General features: G+C 53.7%; 5 protein-coding genes across 5 annotated transcripts; 4 read left to right on the top strand and 1 right to left on the bottom strand.

Moving 5' to 3' along the window:
- Window positions 1-1,974: 1,974 nt before the first annotated feature.
- KRP23_12586 (uncharacterized protein) lies at window positions 1,975-3,069 on the top strand (the record flags this gene model as incomplete). The annotated part of the gene is made up of 1 exon (XM_067883221.1): window positions 1,975-3,069. One exon carries the CDS (start codon window positions 1,975-1,977, stop codon window positions 3,067-3,069), a length of 1,095 nt encoding a protein of 364 aa, XP_067739494.1.
- A 224-nt stretch (window positions 3,070-3,293) lies between these two features.
- KRP23_12585 (uncharacterized protein) lies at window positions 3,294-9,755 on the top strand (the record flags this gene model as incomplete). Its single annotated transcript, XM_067883220.1, has 1 exon — window positions 3,294-9,755. One exon carries the CDS (start codon window positions 3,294-3,296, stop codon window positions 9,753-9,755), a length of 6,462 nt encoding a protein of 2,153 aa, XP_067739493.1.
- Window positions 9,756-9,935: 180 nt separating this feature from the next.
- Window positions 9,936-11,279, bottom strand: KRP23_12584 (Guanine deaminase; the record flags this gene model as incomplete). The annotated part of the gene is made up of 1 exon (XM_067883219.1): window positions 9,936-11,279. The coding sequence occupies one exon, from the start codon at window positions 11,277-11,279 to the stop codon at window positions 9,936-9,938; it is 1,344 nt and encodes a 447-aa protein (XP_067739492.1).
- A 255-nt stretch (window positions 11,280-11,534) lies between these two features.
- Window positions 11,535-17,129, top strand: KRP23_12583 (DExH-box ATP-dependent RNA helicase DExH1; the record flags this gene model as incomplete). The annotated part of the gene is made up of 1 exon (XM_067883218.1): window positions 11,535-17,129. One exon carries the CDS (start codon window positions 11,535-11,537, stop codon window positions 17,127-17,129), a length of 5,595 nt encoding a protein of 1,864 aa, XP_067739491.1.
- A 344-nt stretch (window positions 17,130-17,473) lies between these two features.
- Window positions 17,474-22,897, top strand: KRP23_12582 (uncharacterized protein; the record flags this gene model as incomplete). The annotated part of the gene is made up of 2 exons (XM_067883217.1): window positions 17,474-19,562; window positions 20,526-22,897. The coding sequence occupies 2 exons, from the start codon at window positions 17,474-17,476 to the stop codon at window positions 22,895-22,897; spliced, it is 4,461 nt and encodes a 1,486-aa protein (XP_067739490.1).
- Window positions 22,898-22,966: the final 69 nt, after the last annotated feature.

Raw genomic sequence — 22,966 nt, 5'->3', positions numbered from 1 at the left:
AACGACAAGATGTTCACTTGCTTGAGCTCCTGGTCAACGAGAAACGTTCGTAGTCGTGCTGCGACAACTAGATCCTTTCTCGGCCAACACACCTCACTGAACAACCTCGCCAAGGTTGTCATCATATTTTACTCCACGCTCACGTCGGACGTGACGTTTGCAACTTGTCGGTTGCTGCTCATTACGCGTCCTCATCTTTGATCGCGAGACCCACCCAGGGTCCGCCATCTCTTTAGTTGGTTGACATCCTTCATTAACCCAATATTCCCCGAAGGGCACGTAACCTACAGAGTCCGAAAGGACTCATGCTTGACCCGGCTATCGCCATGCAACCTTCCCCACCTCCAGATAGGCACACGGCGACACTAGAAAACTTTTCTGCTTACGTCTTGTCTTGAAACAAGCTTGAACGGTGCTCAGTCTCATCATACAGGTCGCGTAACGTGACATCCGTTGAGCAGCTCTCGTGTCGACGCAGCATTCTCCTCGAGCCTTACGTCTGCGCTGGGAGGTCTGCCAAGAGTAGCATTTTTAAATGTGGCGGGTAACGACTCAACAGCGAACAACGGGCTGTCTGGACTCCTTCAGCGATCTTCTTCATCCTCGCCTCCGCAGAGGACGGTACTTGCGCAACGCTGGAGCTTGGATCTGGGACGAGTGCGTTTGACGGAGCGAAATGAAAAGTGAGAGCTTGCTAGAGCAGCGAAGCCTCGGGGCGTACCCAACAACACCTTCAAATTGGCTGCGGATGCTGGGTTCATGAGAACAATGCTGAGGTGCGTACAGGCTGCAGGACAATGCGTACGGTCAGCAATGGTTAGACTTGAGAACTGCACGGTCAGATCTTCCCATGTCTGGACTGGGCAGCAGCTCTCACTTCTGATTTTGATCAATTCATTGCGGCAAGAAATCCTCGGGAGCAAGGCTAGCTCCCCTCGCTAGAGCTTTACACTTTCCTACACTGTGAAACATACGCAAGTTCATCAAACAATAGCCGACATTCACGTGTTGCCTCTGGATTTCAGACTAGTCGTATCCTCTGACATCGGTGAGCGGGGGTTAAAAAGCAACACTATTTATTAATAATGTACAACATACAGCAAATCTCAACAGAAACTACACAACAATGATTTTCCCACGATCAATTTTACTCAGAGGAAGCCGGTATGACATGGCATGGAGTGGCAGCATCAAGCATCAGCTTCTCGACCCAAGCAACCAGACAAGCCAACGCGGTGAAAATCCTGGACAATGTGCTCCAAGCACTCAAGAACATCGGAGACGCACCAAAGACGTAGCTCCGAATTGACAGTGTGGATAAAACAATCCAGAATGTCCTCAGTGCAAAACCAGCGACAACACAGCGCGACAGCCCCATCCAGGAACTGGATCAAGAGGTACGGTGCTTCTTCGTTGTGCAATGGAGCACACCAGCAAAAGCCGACCTGAAAGCAGTTCGGACACTGACACAAACCCACAAGACTCGACAATTTTACCTACAACAACCCAGCACAACAACAGACCCGATGCAAAGCTATCTATCAAACGTCAAACAACGAGATCAACCAGGAGCAACACCACCCAGACAGAGGCACGACATCGCGTCTTTTATATTGACAAAAGGCTACTATAGAAACACATAAATATCAAATAGAAGGCCACTTAACCAACCAACTAAATGATTTTCCCACGACCAACATTGCTGACAAACTCATAGTTCGGTCTTCGATGATTTACTGCATCGACTTTAGTTTGGTATCCTGAGGGACCCGTATTTGCTGCCACCGTTTGCCAAACGTCAAATTGGGTCAGTTGGCTTGCGGTTGGATGTGGGACCAGGAGCTAGGCTGTAGCCTCGATTTCTCTTTGAATATGACAGCGCGGCGTAAACGGTCAGCATTGAGCAGAACGAAGGCACAGCGCGGGCGAAAGCAAAGCAGATCCCAGCAGACAGATCGTCCGGAAAACGTCACCATGGAGAGCTCTCGACCTAAGCAAATATGGCTGAAGAAGAAAGAGCGTTGTTGGTGCCACGATAATGGAGGATTGAAAGCTATCGTGCCGATGCGCAGCAACTTGCCGACATTTCAGAGTGTCGAGAGACTTGCTGAGTGGGTTTTCAGCGTCGCAAAATATCGGCCGCTCAAGCTGAATCTGAACTTTTGTGAGCGCAGTGAGGAGGTTCGTGACACGTTGCTCCGCCAATTCCATCGCTGGCCTGAGGCGAAGATCGCGGATGCAGCGAAGCAGTTCCAGACATTGAGCCACGTCGCGGAAGAGCAGTGCCAAGAACAGGTGCAGTTGTATCTCCAGGAACTTCGAGGGAAGTTGGTGGGCGGTTCGAACGCTCTGTTCTGGCTCAACGTGCTTCAACCGTTGACCCACGCAGCTTCTGTACCGAGACCAGAAGCTCGAGAAGTCTTGATGGCACTGCTACAAGAGAGCAAAAGTATTGACGGCGTCTTCGAGCAGCTAGTGACGAAAAGCGAGCGCGTTCTGGCTGTGCTGACACTCCCTTTGAAGCTTGAGCCGCTGTTTCAAGGTGTAAGTGGGCTGGCTCAATGTGGGTATGCACCAGCGGCAAATGAGGCCATGGAGATGTTGACTATGTTTGCTGAGGAAGTCACGGCTTACCCTGAGCGCAAGAAAGGTAAGCTGCCGTTGGGGTTATCTGTGGTGGCAAGTGTCGGTGGCCTTGTTCCGTTGGGGGTCTCCGGTTTGAGCCAACTGCCTGAAGCCTTTCGCGAACAACTAGCGAGTTCGTTCGCAAAAATGGCCACCGACTGGCTTATGGTCGTCGAGGAAGTGCTGGACGTTCTCGAGAAATCTCTCAAAAGTCGATGGTTGGCATGCGAGCGCGCTCCGTTTGAGGAAGAGCTTGAGGAAGTGGTGCAGGGACATCTCCAGACCGCTTTTGCACGGCTCAGCCAAGCACTAGCAATGGACCAACTGTACGCGCTGAGGGAGATGCGCGGTGAGAGACCAAATGCCGATGAAGGCTGCCTGAACGTTGCCATTTGCCGTGGCCATGGACTGCTGATTGTGCAGCCTCGCCAGGAAGATTCGTAGTAGCAGAACCACCGTGCTGCAAATGAACATCAGCTGATCATAATGAATACGCGAAGCATTATGTTCAACTGTCATGTCCGTCTCCATCAGGTGGGACGAGGTCTCGGTCGTATGTGCTTTTTTCCGAGAAAGTCTGCAGTCTTTATCCATGGGTACGATTCGAATTCAGAATCCAAAACTCTCGACAGGGAGCAGGTGGCGAAGACGAGAAGAAGCAGCGGACCATGCGCTTCAACCTTGGCGCCACCCGGAAGCCTATCAGCTCGGACTGCTTTCGTCTGTTGAGCTTGGTGCCTGAAGTCCAGAACGATGTCGAAATTGCGAAGCCCGTGCTGGACGAGTTGGAAGTCATGCGGCTGAGCTGTTCGCTCGGAATGCTGTCGTCGGTGAATCCCAAGGATTTCGAGATGGAAATGCTCGAAGCTCGAGAGTTTGACGAAGACTTCGCCCTGTTCCTACGCAAAGAGGTCTTCGGGGCGGATGAAAAGGGCGAGTCTGAAGGCGTCAAAGCGCTCTCGTTGTTTGGCAAGCAAGAGAGTGTGAAGAACGAGCTGGAGACGTCAAAGTGCTGGTCGGAAGAGATGGAGAACAACTTGAAGCCCGAGGATCAAGGCATTTACTGCGTTGTCCAGAAAAATGCTGGCACGTCGGTGCGTACGCTGGTGCTGTTCGGGTGGCTCCAAGACGGTCTGTTCCGAAAGTCCCGCCTGCGTGATACTGCGACGTACGTGCTGCGCTTCTTGACGTGTCTGAGCCCCGACATGGTGTGCTGCCTGTCACCCGAAGATGTTGAGCTACTGGAGCAAACTGTAGCGTCAATGAACTCGAACAACTTGGACGCCTGGAAGTCGTTTTCGGTCGCTTTCCACGTGGAGAGACAAGAGGAGGAGAAAGACGCGGTCGTGTGCGAGAAACTGGGGAGTGTCTTGTTGCCATTGAAGTCCACCACGCAGAAGATTCAGCTGCTGAAGGGCAGCTATCCAGCCGTTTCCGTGGTGGAACCAGCTCCGGCGACGAAATGGACCGAGGCATGCCACCACCGACTCGATACAGCGAAGGAGTTTGCGACTTGGCTCGCAGCTGAGTCGAAGCAGCGCAACCTGAAACTTGAGGTTGGTGCCAACCGTGATTACTTCTGCACTGAATTGCTGAAAGCTGTCGGTAGTTGGCCCGAAGGAGAGCTGAAGGCCGTCAAGGAACTGCTCGACCGAAGTCTCCAAACCTGCACCGAGCAGTCGAAGGACCGCGCCCAGGCTTACATCGAAGAAACTCGCGAGGAGTTGCTCAGTCAGATGGACGAGTTATTCGACTTGGACGTGTTGATCAAGGCGAAAAAGGGAGAGGAGCCCGCGTTCAAAAGTCTCAACGCGTACGTTCAAAACGTTCAATCGTGTCATGAAATCTGGAGCAAGCTCGACCCCGAGACGCAAGCCGCGTTGAACATGCCCCTCCGTCTCAAGAACCAGATTAAGGCTATTGCCTCGGCATACCGAGGGCATCTAGCAATGAGCGGGGATGCAAGTGAAGAAAGAGAAGCTCTTGCACTTTTCCTTGGCGAATTTGCGGTGTCGGACAAAAAAGTCTTTACCAGTGGCGATGGTCTTTGGGGGAGAACGTGGAAAAAGGTTGGTGAACTGTGGAGGGGTCAAGATTCTGAGCTTCTCACGGACGAGTTTCGCCAAAGCATGGCGGACCCATTGCTTGAGGCGCGTAAAACCTGGTACGAGGCTGTCGAGACTGTCCTCACCGCAGCTGAGAGCGTCTTGATAGTGCAATTCAGCGAGGAGAACGAACGTTCACTACGCCAATCATGCGAAGCTGATGAGCGCAAACTCATATCTGAAGCTTTCCGTGACCTACTCGGGTCTTGGCGAGAGAATCACGAAGGAGGTCTTTTAACAACTGTCCGTCCGCGTGTGCGTCTGCCTGCACGTTTAATTTACTGCGACGTCCAGAAGGAGCACTGGAAACCAGCTACAGACCAGATGAAGGTGTTCAAGCTTGCACAAACCGATGATGGGACATTCAGTACGCAAGAGCTAGGGAGTCATCGGCTGGAACCGGACGCCAAAGTCTTGAAAGCGTTCGCCATAAAAACCCACTGCGTCATCTTGGTGACTACTTCCCCTCGGGGAACGTTGACGGAGCGCATTGACTTCCCGCTGGAACGGTCTCGGTGGGGAGAAAGCATCGGGAAGGTTACGTTTACACGCCGTTTTGGTAAGCCCGCTTGGTTGTGCGACTTCAACGTTCAAGAGCGTGTCGTAGCCTTTGTCGAGGAAGCAGGTCGAGTGATTCTCTATCGCTTCAACGAGACGTTTACGTCACTTGAGATTTTCAAGCGGCTTGAGTTGTCACTACGAACGTCGCTGGTACTTCCGGTCGCAGATGTGCTGCTCGTGGATGGATCCCTCTACGCAACCGATGCACACGGGTCGATCCAGTCGGTAAACCTGCGAAACCAGCAGACGTCGAGAGCTGTGCAGATCGTTCCGTCGGCATCTCCCATGCCGCACAACTCTCTTTTTGCTATGGCCGACAACATGGTATTGGGGTTCGTCGCAGTTCGAAGCAGCGAGAGTCCATCCGAGCAGAGCGATGGAGAGTTGTTTGCTGTGGCCAGCGAAGATTTCCGTGATGTTCCAGTGAGTCTGCCGGACGATTCAAGCTGCTGGGGCCACTCTGTCCAGTGTTTTGGCGACTTGTTATTCGTGGTCGACACGAAAGCAAAGAGAGTTCGTGTTCTTCGATTGGCTGTGACTGTGCGCAGCGAGTCGTTCCGAATCCAACACTCCAAGGAGCACTCGGTCAACGGCACCACAAGCGAGACGGATGGATCCGATACGGAAGATGTGGAGCATTGGCTTCGCGCATTTTACCACGTGTACGAGAAATTCCCTGTCCGCGGTTTGATTCGAGGCGTTGACGATACCCGGTCGACTCTGAAAGTGCGTCTCACATGCAGCACAGAATTCGCCAAAGCTGCTGAAGAGAGCTGTCGGTGCTTCTTCCAAGCGATGACGCGGGACCTTCGCAAACTGAACAAGCCTTTGGGCGGGATGGATTTGGCTCGGGATTTGGTGGTCCTGTCCGATTCGTACACCAGCATTGCTGAAGTTGCAGCCCAGCCTATCCGGTCCTTCCTGCAGAAGCTGATCACGTTCGTTCCAATCCAGATCTGCCGCGCTGAGGGGAACGCACTAACAGTGATGACAAACGGGAAGACGGCACCGATCGGCAACCAGGCGCAAGATGTGCAAGCTGTTGACATCGCCCGATCGATCCGCTTTGGTCTTCTGTCGCCACTACTCGAGTCTTGGCAAGGCCGCTGTGTGGTGATCACCTCGATGGGCAAACAGTCGACGGGCAAAAGTTACCTGCTCAATCACTTGACGGGGTCGTCGTTTGCCATCGCTGGCGCTCGCTGCACCGATGGGGCCTGGATGTCCATCCAAATTCTGCCGAAGAAAGTGCTTCTTGTCGTTCTCGACTTCGAAGGCTTGGGGTCATTTGAACGAACTGAGCAGGAGGACGTCTTCCTGTCCGTCTTGAACGCGTCTATCTCAATGTTCACGATTTTCCGGATGGAGATGCGGTATGACAAGGAGATCGATGACCTGTTCGCTCGGTTCCAGAAGGGGGTGGCTCTGATCAAGGGAGACCCGAGTCTCTTCCGAGGCAAACTCTACATGTCCGTGAAGGACGTGAACCCGAACGACCAGAAGGGAGTGCTGGACGAGTTCCTTGCAAAGTTCCAGAAAATGGTCGGCGCAAACAGAGACAGCAACTTTTTGCTCGACTTGTACTCGGGGCAGCTGGACATCAACTGCTCGCCACCACTTGGCACCATCAACTACTACCAGTCTCTCATGCACGCCCAGAACTTTATCGAGAAATCTCTGTGTGGCGTCAATACGACGGGCTTTCGGAGTGGCAAGACGTTCTTGAACTGCATCCGCTTGGTGCTGGCAAAGATTGCGATTCTGGACTGGACGTCGCTGGATGAAGGCGCGAAACAGTTCCAGCTCTCGGAAATCAGCTCAAAGCTGCCAGGACTGCTTCGAACGGGCTGCATTATTCCACAGGAGTACGCGGCGAAGAACGAGGACATCGGTCAATACTTGAAGGAAGACATTGTGTCGGCTGCCAGCGGAAAAGTACTTGACGTCGACTTGATGACGATGGTCGCTGAGTATCCCGCGATGGCTGACAAGTGGAGCGCGCTGAACGATAGCATGATGCTCGACGAACTGTCCGACTGGGAGATTGATCTGGGATTCGACTGCTGCTCTACCAGTGACGACACCATTTCGCAAGCCCATGGTGCGATCAAGCAGCTACTTCGGTTGTTCCTGCGCGCGAACACGAGTATTCGTGGTGGGAAGGTGTCGCGGGACATCGTGAGCGACTTTGATTCCTTTCTGGCCTTCTTTGTGCGCCGTCGAAAGGCTCGCATTGCTCTCTGGGCGAAGCAAATGCTGGGAGGGCGTGTGCCGGAGGAGTGGAAGATTGTGGAGCAGCAGTTCTTGGGGCGGTTCCAGATGCTGCTTACGCGCTGCCAGAGCAAGTGTGACGAATGCCGCCTTGGCTGCATGAAAGCTGCTGCTCACCCTGGTACAACCACGCACGATTGTGGAGGGAACCACATCTGTGCAGGTCGCTGTGAGTACTGCGAAAGCAGCGAGCACTTTGGAAAAACTCCTTCGTGTTCCAAAGAGGCAGGCCACGAAGGCAAGTGTGAGTGCGCGGACGGAGACCACACGTGCGGCCAAGATTGCTGCATGGCCAACTCCCCAAACTGCGGTAAGAAATGCTCGCTGAAGCGTGGGCACACAGATCTGCACAAGTGCGATGTTCCAATGCACACCTGTGGCGAGGCGTGCTCAGCTCAAAACTGCTCTGGGCGGTGCGTCTTGAATGTCGAGGACCCGCACATGGCTCACAAGTGCGTTGAAGTGCGGTGCATGCACAAGTGCGTCATGGACGGGTGCAACGAAGTTTGTGGCACATTGGACCATTTTCACGGTCAAGTCGACCTGGCAGTCGTGTTCTCGGTGGAAAACAGCGATGAAAAAGAGTCGAGCACGTTTGATGCTGCTTCTGAGGCCCCAGTAGTTCACATGTGCGGGAACGGCCACGAGTGCCAAGCCTTGTGCGACGAAGCCGGCATCTGCCGAGTCGACGTCTTTCTCAAACAATCTTCGAAGACGTTTACGGGGGCTCGAGGCAGCTTCCAGTTCACGTTTCAAGAGATGAATGGCTCTCGCAAGAAGTGCGCCAAGTCGCTGCCACCGGGTCAGAAGATGCACCACGGCGCGCACTCTTGTGTCGAGAGTGACCCAGACGGAGGCGAAGACGAGACCATTCACTACTGCGACGTTCGCTGTCCGTGCTGCAGCTACTTTTGCAAGAAGAAATCCGGCCACTTCGGCTCGCACACGACGTCGCACGGCAACATGAGGAACACGTACTTCTTGTCCGACGCAGAAGAAATCGACATCGAGGAGCGCAAGTACAAGGCTGGAGAGCAGGGGATCGCAGAGATGTGCAACTTGTACTGCTCCAAAATGGGTCGTGAGCACGTCCACTACTTGGATTGCGAACAAGGCAGCAAGGCCAAGTGCGTGTACTCGGGAAGTACAGCAGATCAGCGTCGCCACTGCACCCGCGCGTTGGAGCCCAAGCCGGAGAAGGAGGCCGATGAAGTCCTGCACGAGCAGTTCTGGAAGACACTTGGGTGGGAGGACCCGTGCACGTCCAAGATGGAGCTGGAGCTCTTCGGGAAATGCGGATACAAGTGTGACGCACCCGACCACGACGAAAACCCTTCGCACTGCATTCTCCCGGCGTGGCACAAGCCTGAGCCTAAGCCCAGAAGTGGCTTCGACGGGTTCACGTACGTCGGCGGACACAAGTTCGAGTGCTCGCACATCGCCAGTGGTGGGAAGATGCACCATGTCTTCGTGCTAGACTGCTCCGGTTCAATGAGTGGCCGACCGTGGAGCGACCTCATGGCTGCGTGGCACGAGTATGTGTACAACCGAGTCGCGGACGGAGCCACGCTGGACTTGGTGTCGATCGTCACCTTTGACAACTACGCGCAGATCGAGTATGAAGCGCAGAACATCACGACCATGACGCAGGCGGATATTCGCTACCGTGGGGGCGGGACGAACTACGCTGCAGGACTCCGCTCTGCGAGTGAAGTGCTGTCGCGTGTGAACTTTGACGTGTACAAGCCCGTCGTGGTGTTTTTCAGCGATGGGCATCCGTTCGATCCTCTTCAGGGTGAGCAGCTTGCGCGGCACATCAGAGGCTGCTACGAGAAGAACGGGCTGCAGGCGTTCGCAGTGGGCTTCGGCAGCATCAATTTGAGCATCTTGGAGCGAGTCGCAGAGAAGCTGGGAGGAACGTACCACCACGTGCTCACGGGTAACGAGTTGAAGGCGACGTTCTTCAGCATATCCGCTTCGCTGAGTACTCGGGCAGGGCTGGCGCTGACGAAACCCGACCACGAGCGCAACTGCGTCATTTGCGGACAGGACTTGGCTTCCGGGGAGACGATAAAGCTGAGCGCGTGCAGTCATGAGCTGCACACTGGCTGCTTGGACGTACTGGTGCGCAATGCCGAGCAAGATGGCGAGCTTGCTCGTTGCCCGTCTTGCCGCTGCGAGGTTTCCACGTGAGTTTGTGCTGAATGGCCCCTTGGCTTTGAAGCAGCCGATGCCTTTCTTTTTGTGACGTTCAAGTAGGTGAATGGTAGGTAGTTGACGCTGAAGTACGCGTGGTGGCAGGCGCTAATAAGGAGGCAACCCGATTTGTTTGAAAGTGAGTCTGGGATCACACTACTTGACGCTGTGTACGTATCAGTTCGAGCTTTCATGCACCACTTTTCCTTTCACGAACACCTTGGCAAAGTTTCGGTTGTCTGCGTTGTGGATCACCTTCTGAAAGACATCCATGGGCGTGTCACGCTCGGAGAAGACTAAATTCTGGCCACAGTTGACGTCCACCAGAATCGCATCAAAGCACTTCCCAACCGCAAAGCTGCCCGTGTCCTTCTCGATCTTGAGCGCCTTGGCACCGCCCATCGTCGCCAGCCAGAAGGCGTCCTTGAAATCAAACGGCTGCGGTGGCGCTTGCGACGTGCCATCTCGAATCTCCAGCGCCTTGATCGTCAGCACACACGTCTGCATGGCTCGCAGCATACTCGGCGAATAGCCGCCGGCAATGTCCGTGCCCAGCCCCACATCCACCTTCTTGTCCAGCACCTTCCGCACATCCAGCAGTCCATTGGCAAAGAAGAAGTTCGACAGCGGACAGCAGGCGATGGACGTCCCCGTGCGGTGCATCACGTCTAGCTCGTCGTCTGTCAAGTGAACAGCGTGCGCCATACAACTCCTGTCCGTCAACAAGCCTGCGTCTCCAAAGAGCTCGGTATCTCTTCTCCCTGGATGCAAACTTTCGACAAAAGCTTCTTCGTCCATGGACTCGGCGATGTGCGACTGCACATGCACCTCGTACTTGTGCGCCAGCTCCCCCAGTCCCTTGAGCAGTTGCAACGAACACGTAGGCACGAACCTCGGAGTCACCACGGGCTTCACCAGGTCGTTCTGCTTGTCTAAAGCGTACTGGATGAAGTCCTCTGCGTCCTGCAAGCTATTGGCAGTCGACAGTTTGTACGACTCGGGCGCGTTCCGGTCCATGGACACGAGCCCCACAAACCCGCGTTGACCGCGAGTCTCCACCAAATCCGCCAACGTTTTAGTAGCTCCCAAGTGGATCGTAGCGAAGTACTGAGCAGTGGTGATGCCTTCCTTTAGTAGGCAGTCCAGCAGCTTGGTATACCAAAGTGTAGCCATGTCCACATCCTCGAAACTTTCTTCTACTGGGAAGGTATATTTCTCCAGCCACTGCATTAAAGGCACGTCCGTGGCTGTACCCATGAAAGGGAATTGGGGGGCGTGTATGTGAGTGTCCACGAAGCCAGGAAGCAGGAATTGGTGACTGGGCAAATGCAGGACGTCGGATGCAGGGCATTTTGACAGCAGCAGTAGGTCGGAAGCGTCGGTTACGGCGTGGAAAGTGGCGATGCGGCCGCTCTCAGGGTCGATGGACAGGAAGGCGTCTTCGAACAACTCGATCGAGCCGCGGGAGGGCGCGTGCACCACGCAGCCACGCACGTAGCGCGGGCCTAGAGGAGGCGCCATACTTGACAAAGTGTCCACAGCTGTGGCAATTTTTTTTATTATCGAGAATGACGCCGGATCCCAATCTGCGGAAGATTATTGTTGACAAATATGGAGTGATTGTGATATTGTTGTGAGTGATGGTGTTTTGAAGTTCCCACGTCACAGAAACAATAACCCCGTGACAGTGACATGGGTCGGAATCCTTCCGCATCCAGTCTTTCTAGCACGGATCGCCCAGTGAAGAATCTGACGGCAACCAAAAGTATCCAAGTCATGGGTGTGCGTGGACTCACGCGCTACTGCTACCAGAACGAGGCACGGACGTCCGTGGAGCAGTCGGACCTGCGCGACGTGACGCTGGCCGTGGACTTCGTGGGCTTCCTCTATCACCTGTGCGAGCAGCTGTACGAAGAGAGTGACGCGTCCCCCACGTGGCTGCTGCTGGGCGGCTGCACGCTGCGTCTCGAGCGCTACGTGAGCAAGTGGCTCAAGCAGCTGAAGGCTCGCAACGTGCGCCTCGTGTTCGTCACGGACCCGCCGCAGTGCTTCGGCGGGGAGAGCCACCGCAAGGGCTACTGTCTGCAGGACCGCGCGCTGCAGAAGGCCCAGCAGATCGAAGAGCTGGCTCAGAATCTGGAGAAGACATTTATTGACACAGAGGCTATTGCTGACACTCAGACTGTGGTGCTGGACACTGCTCCTCGTGCGCGGCAGAGAGGGAAAGTAGCCAAGTCGCTGCTACAGACGAACGGCAGGTTTCCTTTCGCTAGAGAAAAGTTACGTGGCGTGTTGAAGAAACATGGCATTGGGATTCAGACGGCGAGTCGAGAGGCCGACGAAGAACTGGGCAACTTGGTGCGGACAGGGAAAGCGTTCGCGGTGTTGGCGGAAGACTCGGACTTTCTCGTCATGAGCGGGGTGAGGTATATCCCGTTTGGTAAACTTAACTTTTATGTAGACGAGCAGCAGCCTGAGCAGCTGAAGATTCGAGCGAGGGTTTTCTCGCCCGAATTGGTGGCAGAGTCACTCGGGCTCGAGGTGGAGCAGCTCGTAGACTTGGCGTTGCTCTGCGGCAACGATTTAACGCTGTTATTGGACAATGAGTTTGGCATGGCAGAAGCGCTGGGCTTTCCTGTGCAGCGGAAGCAGGCGTCGAGCTCGTTGTATCCGGTAGATGCGGCCAGGTGGGTGGCGGAGCATTTGCCGACGCTGGAGAATCCCTTTCTGAGTCAGATTGAAGCTGACAAGAAGGGTTTCTTGCGAGCGCTATTCGAGATCTACCGCTTTTACGGTCACGGCGCGGCGTTCTTGAAGAAATTCCCGATCAAGATCGAGCCGACGCTGTCGAACAAGAAGCTGAAGTTGTATAGACGCTTGATCGAACAGTATGATTACCCGCCCATGTCGATCGACATCCTGGAAACGAAAGCACGTGGACTCAGTCAACGATTCGATCCATTGTCGTCGGTCCCTGGACTAGAAGATAAGTCGCTGGATGAATTACAAGCACCGGCGAGGCGCTTATCGTATTTGATATTAGATACACCAGTGGTACAGGAGATGACAGTCGACAACACAGTGGAAGTTTCCGTGACTCCGATAGACTGCGTTCGGCCATTTATCTCCGTCCCGGTGCAAGGACGTTCTGCCAGGGCAGTGGATCGGATGCTTCGCGCATTGGTCTTCGTCCTGTTATACGATGATCCCAATGGCGGAACCCCCAAGGCAGGACAACTAGCAGGTATGTTGGGCAAGCCAGACAAGAAGGGGCTGGCCGTGAAAAATATCGTGTACTCGCTGCTTGTACTGTGGAAGCGAGATCGCGTCTATTTGACGAAGGCAAGCTTACTGGATGATCGAATGCTGGAGCTCTTGTTGCTGACGTCGTTGATTTCGCTGGCGATTGACTTGTCCAAGCAAAGCCCAACACCTAGAAATCATGCCGTGTTTCAGGAGCAACTCTTGAATATGGAGGTATATGCGGCCGTGGGCGGCTACGTGGAGATCCTCAAGCAGCTCCACCAGTTGCGACTTGTGATGGGTAACAAGCTGCCGCAAAATTCAGGATGCGCTACGTACTTTTCGGGTGAAGTATTCATTGAAGTCTGCTGTATGTTGTTACATGATGGAAAGACAACCCCAAAGACGAAGAAGTCCCCGAAAAATGCCCCAGGCTTTACTCGGAAAGAGATAGAACCGGTGGTGAAGTTGTTTCCTGAAATCTCCAACACCAATCTCTTTTGGACTCACTACACGTACGTTCGTGCTACGATGCAACGCATGAAGGCACTGATTGTGCTTCCAGCTGAGGTGGCGCATGCTACCAAGAATATCAAGAGCGCTGCCTTCACCGCATTGGAAAATGCCATGCTGCAAAGTACTACCCTTGGTGGTGATGAATCAGAAGCGAAATTACTGCCGGGTGTAGTTGTTGCGCCCCCTCTTCCTCTAGATCTAGTCTTGCCATCTCACAGCCACGCATCGGCATCGGCGCCAAGTCCTTCTTCCAAGCTGACACCGCCTAAAAGAGGAACGAGGCAAGTTGCTCCCCCACTGCCACCTGGTCCACCACCGTCCAATCTCCATGCTTCAGCGCCGGCATTCGATCCTCGTTCTGTGAAGGGTTTGATGCCTTCTTCTGTCGCAAAGAAGCTGGGAACTGATAGCGCTGTGCGCGAAGGTGCCGGGTATGTTCCAGTTCCAGAGCCCGAGTCTATGAAGCCTGTAAGTCTGAAGGGATTGATGAAGACTTTGCCAGTATTTGCTCATCGAGAGGAGATCCTGGAGAACGTGGCGCAAAACCAACTAACGATCATCCAAGGTGAAACTGGTTGTGGTAAAAGCACATCGGTGCCTCAGTTTTTGTATGACTCGTGGGCTCGAGATCGTGCTGCAAGCGAGCGTCCTGTTAACATTTACGTGACACAACCGCGACGAATCGCTGCCATTGAATTGGCGAACACTGTGGCTAAGATGCGCGAGGGAAACGAATTCGAAGAGGATGGTCAAGTAGGAAAAGTAATTGGCTACAGGATTGGTCAGAAGCAGATGACCTCCAGCAAGACCAAGATCACGTACGTCACGACGGGGTACATGGTTGAGCGAATTATTCATGACCCAGAGGCACTGAACAAGATCACGCATTTGGTGCTAGACGAAGTGCACGAGCGCAGCATGGATGTTGATTTGCTACTGCTATTGCTGAAACTCCAGCTAAAGGATCACGCTCACCTCCGCCTTGTCATCATGTCTGCGACCATGGATGCACAGGTTCTCATTAAGTACCTCGGCAAGGCGCTCTCGACTCGCTTAGTGAGCAGAAAACCCCTTTTTGTCGGCTCCAAGCTGTTTCCGGTGAAGAATGTTTACCTGGACGATTTCTCCGGTTGGTTCCCAAGCCTTTGGCGACGTCGTCAGAAGGAAATGGTCCTCATGAGAGATCAATTCCAAATCCTCACGCAAAGTCGACTCAGTGCTAACAGTCAGATGGCAAAAAAGGCCATCTCGAAGATCCACGAGAAACAGTTGGTGGTCATTGAGGAAATGGTGCGTGCGCTAATTGAGAACCATCGTGATCAGGCTGGATCTCAGTGCATCCTTATTTTCCTTCCTGGTATTGGAAGCATCAACGGGCTGTACGACGCCTTGAGCGTCCTCGCCTTGAACACCCCTGGCGAAAATGTCCAAGTTCTCGTGCTGCACTCAGGCATCGAGTTGGAGCACCAACAAGAGGCATTTAAGTTGCTCGGCAACAGGTCAACCAAGATCATTCTGTCCACGAACATTGCTGAGAGCAGCGTGACTATCCCAGATGTTACGCACGTGATCAATTGCGCGATAGAGAAGCAGATCGAGATGCCCAACGCTGGAAGCTCCCACGCTGAGGTGTTGGTGGATACGTGGTGCTCACGTGCTTCTGCGCTGCAACGCTCCGGTCGAGCTGGGCGAGTAATGCCCGGTACGGCATTTCACTTGTTTACAGAGTTGTTCCGCGATCTGTGCATGGCTGAATACAATACTCCAGAACTGCTGCGGAAACCTTTGGACCGGATCGTGCTGCAACTGAAAGGGCGATTGAACCAGTTTGGTGTGCCCAGTGCCCTACTCAGACAAGCGCTGGATGCTCCCGAGTTGGATCACATAGACGGAGCCTACAAGCTGTTGTCCTCCTTTGACGCTATTGACTCTGGGGAAGAAGAGGATTCTCGTCTGACGAGGTTCGGCTCCTTCGTCTGCCAGTTGCCACTCAGCCTGGAGTTGTGCCGACTGCTAATGACTGGTGCTTACATGGTGCACGACAACACCAGTGGGGGTGAATCTTGGTCCTTGTTGCTGAATACGGTTATCCTAGTGGCAATTCTTGCTGTACCAGACCTGTTTGTGATGCCCTCGTTCTACCACGCCAAATCAGCGCAGACCTATGTGAAAGAGATGAAGAAAAATCTCCAGGCAAAGCTGAAGTTGGATGATGGGATTTGGAGCGAACCGCTATCGATTTGGCTGTTCTACATGAAACTCATGAGCGAGCAACCGCTTCATGGAAAGCGCAACTTGAATGGTGTTTTCCACAAGATGTCGATTTCCGTTCGCCGGTACCAGACGCTGAACTTCCTGATTTCGGATCTTTGTGCTCGATTGATCGCGTTGTCCAAGAGCAAAACAGGCGAGTTCGCGCAGCTTTTGGACGCGAAAACGATCGTCATGCTGGCCAAGCTGGATGGTTACGCAAGCGCACAACGAATGGACAAACAACTGCTGCAATTCGCTCGAAACACTGTTCGTGGCAAGCGTGATGAGCTGCATACCATGCGCTTTTTAATTGTGCAAAACTTCGGCGAGCACCTTATCGGCGGAACGCGGTCCAACGCCACGAAGTTCGCGGACGATGACTTGGATGGTACAGACAGGGTGGATTTGAAGGTTGCCAGAGAAGAAGCCGGAGTGTTCCTGTCCCTGTCTAACAAAGACAAAGCGACTCTCTTCAACCAACTCGCTAGCAGTGCAAACCCGATGGACGAGCTTGCGGCTCTGGCCCACGAACAAAATATCGTGTCGATCTACGCGTACTCCACACCAAAGAATCAAGAGAGTGAGGAAGGTGAGAGTAACGCCTCCAGCGAGATAGCTGAGGGTGCAGTGTCGCGGATGAGCTTCCCAGTGTCGCTGGTTTACTACATCCACGGCGAAAAGTTCCCTGTGAATTTGGGCATGCAGCCGAACCCCGATGAGCGTGAGCTTGCGTTTAAATTCCGTGTCTCAGGCAGCAACTCGTGCGGTCTAACGTGGCAGCAACAGAAGGACAATGTGAAGGCATCCACCGGTAACCGCAGCCTGTTCTCACTGCCAGTTCGACCAGTGAAAATGAAGAAGGGTGCAAAAGAGCCCAAGCTCTTGGCAGTGTACGCTGACCGCCTGTATACTGGTGACGAAACGAGGATGTTTTGCACCAACTGCACGCTCCTACCCCCGAACAGCGCGAGCTACTACCCGATTATGCTGCTGGTTACTGCTCCACGCCATGCGAACATTCAACTCCACATGGATGCTACTGCAGGAGAAGTTCTACTAGTGAAGGTGGGCGCGCAAGATGCAATCTTCCCACGGAAAATGGCACTTAAAATTGAAGTTCTTGCGGCTATTAACGCGGTGCGTGCAGCTTTGTCTGACGCTCTGAACGCGACAGTGGGGGCTAGACGACTGTGTGTGTCCGATTTGCTGGCGCTGTCGGACGAGTCAGTCTTCATGACGAAGAGCAAGGCCAACGCGAAACGATGCAAGTGGCAGCCCCTGAAGATGAATGAGCCGGACAAGGCGACGATGGCGGAGGGAGAGACCCCAGCGCGCTTCCCGGAACTCTATATGGCTTAGCACTGTGTTGTGGTGATTCTCGTTTGAGTTGGTATTTAGGTGGCCCGATCTGAGTGTGGCGGATGCTGCAGGGGCAGAGCGAGCACCCTGAAGGTCGTGTAATCAATCCATCAGCTATTGGCAATTGCATTCGTGTGTGGGTTGTACTTGTGAATGGCTTGCAGGGGTCGAGAGGAAATCGGCAAGGCAAGCGAGTTTTTTTTGGCAGTTACGATGCTGCCCCTCCAGCAAGTCGAGACGCCGCGTCACGAACAAGAGGTGCTGCGGAAGCTCAGGCGATGCGCGTCGTGGCCGTGCTTCATCGATAGACACAAGAGGGGGCCTCGACTTCCACAGTGAGAAGCATGTCCAAGGAAATCGAGTTCTTCAATGCCACATCTGCCGAGAGCACGTCGCCAGAAGCAAGCGGACACGGTGGATCCACGTCCTCGGCCAAGTATCGTGCATCTTCTCGGCCAAACAGCGTGCTCCTACAAAGCGCCACGGAAACACCCGACGCTGCACAACGCTCACTGGAGTCGAGGCTGTCGGCAACCAACATACTACAGCGCATGAACCAGAACTCTGCATCGCGATTGTCTCTGTCAGGACCAAGTGGAGTCGATGCATCGACCTCTGGGACGAGTGGCAAGCCTAAGAACCGCTTTGCCATTTCCACCGACACTGCCGCTCCGGCGAAAGCATCAGGGGCAACGCCAAAGCTGCCGCAGAAGTTGCGCCAACACGTGAGTCGACTACGGAACCAGTTCGCATTGGGATCGGGAGCAGCATCGGGGTCGTCACGAAACTTAAGTGTGGGCGGCCGAACTGCTTCTGCTTCTCCTCACAAGGCTCCACGGCCCAGCATGCCAGCGGCTGCGATCAACTCCAAACGCTTCTCGATTGCCGCCGCTGCTGCGATGCAGTACTCGCGTCGATCGAATCAGCTGCAAGCATCGAAGGAGACCGAGCCAGAGACTAAGGCGCCCAAAACGCCAGCTTCGCCGCAGGATCGAGAGTCAGTCGTGAGCGCTGGTACCTTTCAGGATCTGCTCCGTCCGTTGCAAACGAGCTTGAGCTGTGCAAGTTTACCTGCTGGGTGGTCGAGCGATGAGGATGACGACGCAGAGCAACTTTTCCGCCAAAGCGAGCGAGAGAACAGCCGAATGCTGCGTGTGTGCTGCTCGATTGACAATCTCATGCTCTCAATCGGAGACCGCGCGCAGGAAGAGAAGCAGAGTGAAGCTATCGTCCGTGGTGCCACACACGATCTCATGAAACTCTACCAGTTTGCTACGAAGCAGGTGGTCTCCGTTATCTTTGACAGATCTGAGGATCAGAGCAGCAGCAACAACAGAGGTCCTCGAGGTGATGACGGACGCGCTGCTGCGACGAAGATGGATGGGAAGGAGGCGCAGTATGCCATGGAATTTTTACTGGAGATAAATGATCGCATTGGTAAACTGTACGAGTTTGCTCGCACCGTGTTTGTGGATACGGTCGATGGGCTCCGTCTGCAAAGGAAAGAGCTGGAGGAAGGATTTACCGCTGCTGCATTGAAAAACGAGCAGCTTCAAAGTGAGATGCGAGATTTACGGGACTTTCATGAGCAGAACAACGTTAACGCAGTTGACACGTTCGCTATTGGCACCTCGGGGAGCAGGGACGCAGTGCTGGACAATGGTAGTGACACTGCAGCGATGGGAGCTTTAGCATTCCCTGATGTTAGTCCCGACTCCGGTGGTGATGAATGTGGTGCACTGAAGCAGCAGTGCCAAGAGCTGTCACGTCTCCTGGAGATGGCCAAGCAAGAGATCCGTATGAGCCATCACGAACGTGATGTACAGAAGGCTCGTGTTGCTGAAATATCGAGTGCTCTGTTCCATGACAGTGAGCTTGGTTTGCTCCGGAATCAGCTCCAAAGCGAGAAAAAGCGCGTGCGCGTTCTTGAACGAGAAAACCTAACGCTGCGCGAATCTCAGCAAGAGCAATCGCTTAAGTTGCAATCCCTAGAAGCACTCCAAACGGCTAGCTCTGCCTCGACCGTGGCCTTGAACAATAATAGCGTCACACCTGGAACCCGGCGCATGAGCGCAGTCCAACCTCAGATTGAGACAACCCCCTTGTCACTACAGCAGGACCGTGCTGTGCTTCACGAGGAATCGGTCGAGGAAGAGCCTGCTGTACCAGCTACCCAATTGACAGTTGCAACTCAAGACAACCAGTATAATTTTGTCAGCTCGGTTAGTGAGGACATCGCACCGGCAGTCACCGAGGTGAACTGGTTTTCCCGCCTCGTGAATCCTCCACAACCAGCAAACGTGCGGAAGTCTCGCAAGAAGCTGGTGGAATCGAAAACTGAGCAACAGCCACCTGTAGTGCTAAGCAAGTTTCTCGCTGGTTTACTCATGACGGACAAGCAACTTGCGACTGCAAAAGAGGAGTCAAAGGCACGTAGGCAAGGAAGTGTCCCGACCTTGGGGCCGCCGACCGGGGCTCTGTCAGCTAGCAGAGACGCGCGTTCCGCAGAGATGTCAAATTCGCGAAAAGTGGGCGGAAGAAAGCAGCGCCCCCGATCTGCTGCGCCAGCGAATGCCTCTGTGAATAGCGCTGAGGCTGAGGATAACCACGAGGGGATTATTATGGGCTGTCTTCAACTGGTGTGGGCATTTTACCAGCGTTTTCTACTCGCTGCGGAAGCTCAAGACCTTTTGGGCACGCGAGGAATTGGCGGAGACCCTACGATGGGTTGTGGAGTCAACTCCGGTGCTGGAAGCCCTGCCACCGAGCTTGTGTCGTTACCCATTATCGTTTTTCACTTCTTTCTGGAACGCTGCAGTCGTGAACGAGATGCTGTTCAAGAGCTAGAAAGCTTTGTGCGCTGCGTTCACAGCGTACGTAGCGAGAGCTGCAGCCTGGAACTATTTTGCCAGTTTTTGGAAGGAACGTGTACGCGCCAAGAACTTTGCTTCTTCTTATGGGTTTACCAGGCTATGGATGATGTTCGCCTTGGTATTCCATACGATGACCCTCTTCCGAGCCACTACGAGGGTAATGTTGACTTTAACGACAGTCTTCAACATGGACCGACGCAGTTTATCTGTGTGCTGAAGGCTACGTTTCTCGCTCGAAGTATCTTCAGGATACTTCACTTCAAAGTGCTCTGTCGACCCGCTTCAAAAGGGGGTAAACGTCGAGGTAAGGGCGCACGGAGTCCACAGAAGCGACGCAGTAGCAATCCTGTAGTTGCAGTGACACCGTCGTCTCCATCGACATCTCCAAAGCGAAAGCCTAAGACTCGATTAGGCGAAATAACAGCAGCTCTAGCACCAGTTGCTGGTTCAATGCCTACAGGAAATAATGCTGAGGCCGGTCAAGAGCAGAAAAAGATTTCCCCGCATGTTGCTGCACAAACAGAACTGCGGGAGGTCATCGAGAACAACCAGGATCAACCAATCACTCTGGAAACTTTCAACAACTTACTGCTGAAATTCGCGGTTGTACCATCTCCTGAGGAGCTAACAGCTCGGTTGGGGCCATTTTACCAGCCCACAGGTGACGAACGCAAGATTCCCACTGATGTGTTTCTGGCTTTGCTCATGGAAGCGTACAAGTTCCAGCTGCAGTGGCGGCGTGACCAGCTACGCGCGCTATTTATTCACTTGAACCACCAGGAGGAAGTACATCAGAGTGCAGCCGAAAATTTGGTAGCAACAGCAACCGGGAAGGAAGGTCGACGCCAAGGCGGTGAGGAGAAAAAGCAGCCGAAGTCACGAATGAAGAGAAGGAGGAGTCGTGACGGCACAGTCGAAAATGGTGTGGGAGGTAGCAAGTATCTACGAGGTCTGTCCCGCGCTGTTCTACGTGATCTGTTGCTTCAAGCAGAGATTGTGCACGACGGGGATATAGCGCAGGTTGATGTGGATTGGCTGTTCGCTCAGCTCTTGCAAGCAGCTGGAGGTAATGCTGCTGACATCACGTTCGATGCTCTATTTGATGTACTTCAGAAAATGAGATGGTTAGACAGCAGCAAACTCCGCGTCGATGCCCTCATGGAAACAACTGGAGTGGTAGGGTCGTCAACGAAGAAAAGGCCTGGTAGTGGACAGCAAGCTGGCGCCAAGAGATTATCAAACGCACACGCTTGTGCAGTAACCACTCCAAGTCCCATGCTTCGCGCTGTTCGTGACAAGTGGCGTGTGTATGCTCGCCACAGTCTGGTCTTGTGCAACAACGACCCCAACCTATTCATTCGTCGGCATAGCCAGCGGTTGCTGCATTACGTGGACCAACATCTCGTAAATTTTGCAACTGAATCAGAGAGCGGTGGCACTGCAAGTACTAGTCCGGATGCTATTCAATGCATTCGAGAATTCCTCACTTTCGCTTGGAGGGTGGCTGCGAAGCGTAATGGGGGGGCGGGAGTGACACTTTTGTCACAAGCATGTTTGACAGAGGTATTCCTTGTTAGCCAAGCGCTACGGGTCACCTTCGATTCGCTGCCAGGATACCAATGGCAACTTGGCGCTGTTGACGGAAAAACGACCGAGTCGCAAACAACCGAAGGAAACCCCGAAGTTGTGCAGCTCCACTCGAGTCACAGTGCCATCTCACAAGATGCACTACAGAGTTTCTACGATACCGCACGAATGGACCTGAAACTGTTTGTCAAAACTGAGGATCCAAGCAAAACAGCTGCCCACCTTCACGAGCTGGAAAATGTGTTGGCTCTTTATGCAGCTCACATCGCGCATCTCTTTCAGCGATTCTCGGAGGCGCGCTTTAATTGTGCGCCGCAAGTGTCCTTCCATCGATGGAGAGCCATGGTGTACGAGCTTGATCTTGTACACCCTCACAAGCTGCCGTTTTCCAAGTTGCAAGCTCTGTTTGTAAGCGTCGTGGAGGCACTGCCCCGGTCCGGGTCTGATGGTACCAACGAAGCGTCTTTAGATCAGGAACTTGGCGTGGGAAAGACTCAATTCTCAGAGCTTTTTGTGCTGATTGCAATGGAAATTCGTCGCGTTGCGGTATCTCGAAAACTCGAAAAGTCCCAACTCGCAGCAATGAAGAAGCCCGGAGGTGATCATTCGGAGGTACTGTTGGAAGTTGCCGAGCTGACACACCGCCCTGCACGCATAATGGCTGCATTTTGTCAAGAGATCCTGGCTCCCCGCGCCTTCGAAGCTGACAATGCACTAGTGGAGCGAAATTTCGCTGCAAAACTCAGCTGCCCACTTGTCGGGCGAGCTCTGCTGGAACATCGAGCTTTCCTGCGCACAGTGTTCTTTTACTATGCCAAGCAAGACGAGATTGCCGAAGACGAACGAGCCGCACTAGAAGAGCAGGCGTTGATTCGAGAGATACAGGAACACGGAGGCCCACCCGAGACTCACCACGGCAAAGACCCCGAGGTTTCTGCGTCAGAGGTCAGTGCTGCCTTGCTACAACCCGACCCAGGCTCGGACTTTCAACTGGAAAAGACCAAACGAAGCTCCATGAGCTTCGGCGAGTTCCAAAACTTCCTGACCGCCTTCGGTCTGCTGGATGCTCCTGACTTCCGCCCTGGTGGCAGAGTGACTCTTGCTGATGCGCAGCACGTTTTCTCAGCAGTGATGTCTCTCGACAACGACGACACCCTTCAACTTGAGTTCGACGAGTTCGCCGCTGCTACTGTGGCTCTGGCCGTGCACCTGAATCCGAGTCCGTTTACGCTGTGGCACCAGAAGGTTGATGACTTCGCAAAGAGACTCCGAAAGATGTGGGGAGCGCAGAGTGAAGCCGCCAGATAAGGCCTCTAGTCTGAGAGCAACAAAAGAAAACGTTAATTTGAATGCATTACGCGGTGGCAGGTCGTGTCT

This window comes from Phytophthora ramorum, assembly GCF_020800215.1.
Source record: "Phytophthora ramorum isolate Pr-102 chromosome Unknown Phyram_PR-102_s0015, whole genome shotgun sequence".
NCBI classification, from domain to species: Eukaryota; Oomycota; class Peronosporomycetes; order Peronosporales; family Peronosporaceae; genus Phytophthora; species Phytophthora ramorum.
Note: the sequence above shows the minus strand (reverse complement) of the source record. Positions and strands in the feature narration are given on the sequence as shown.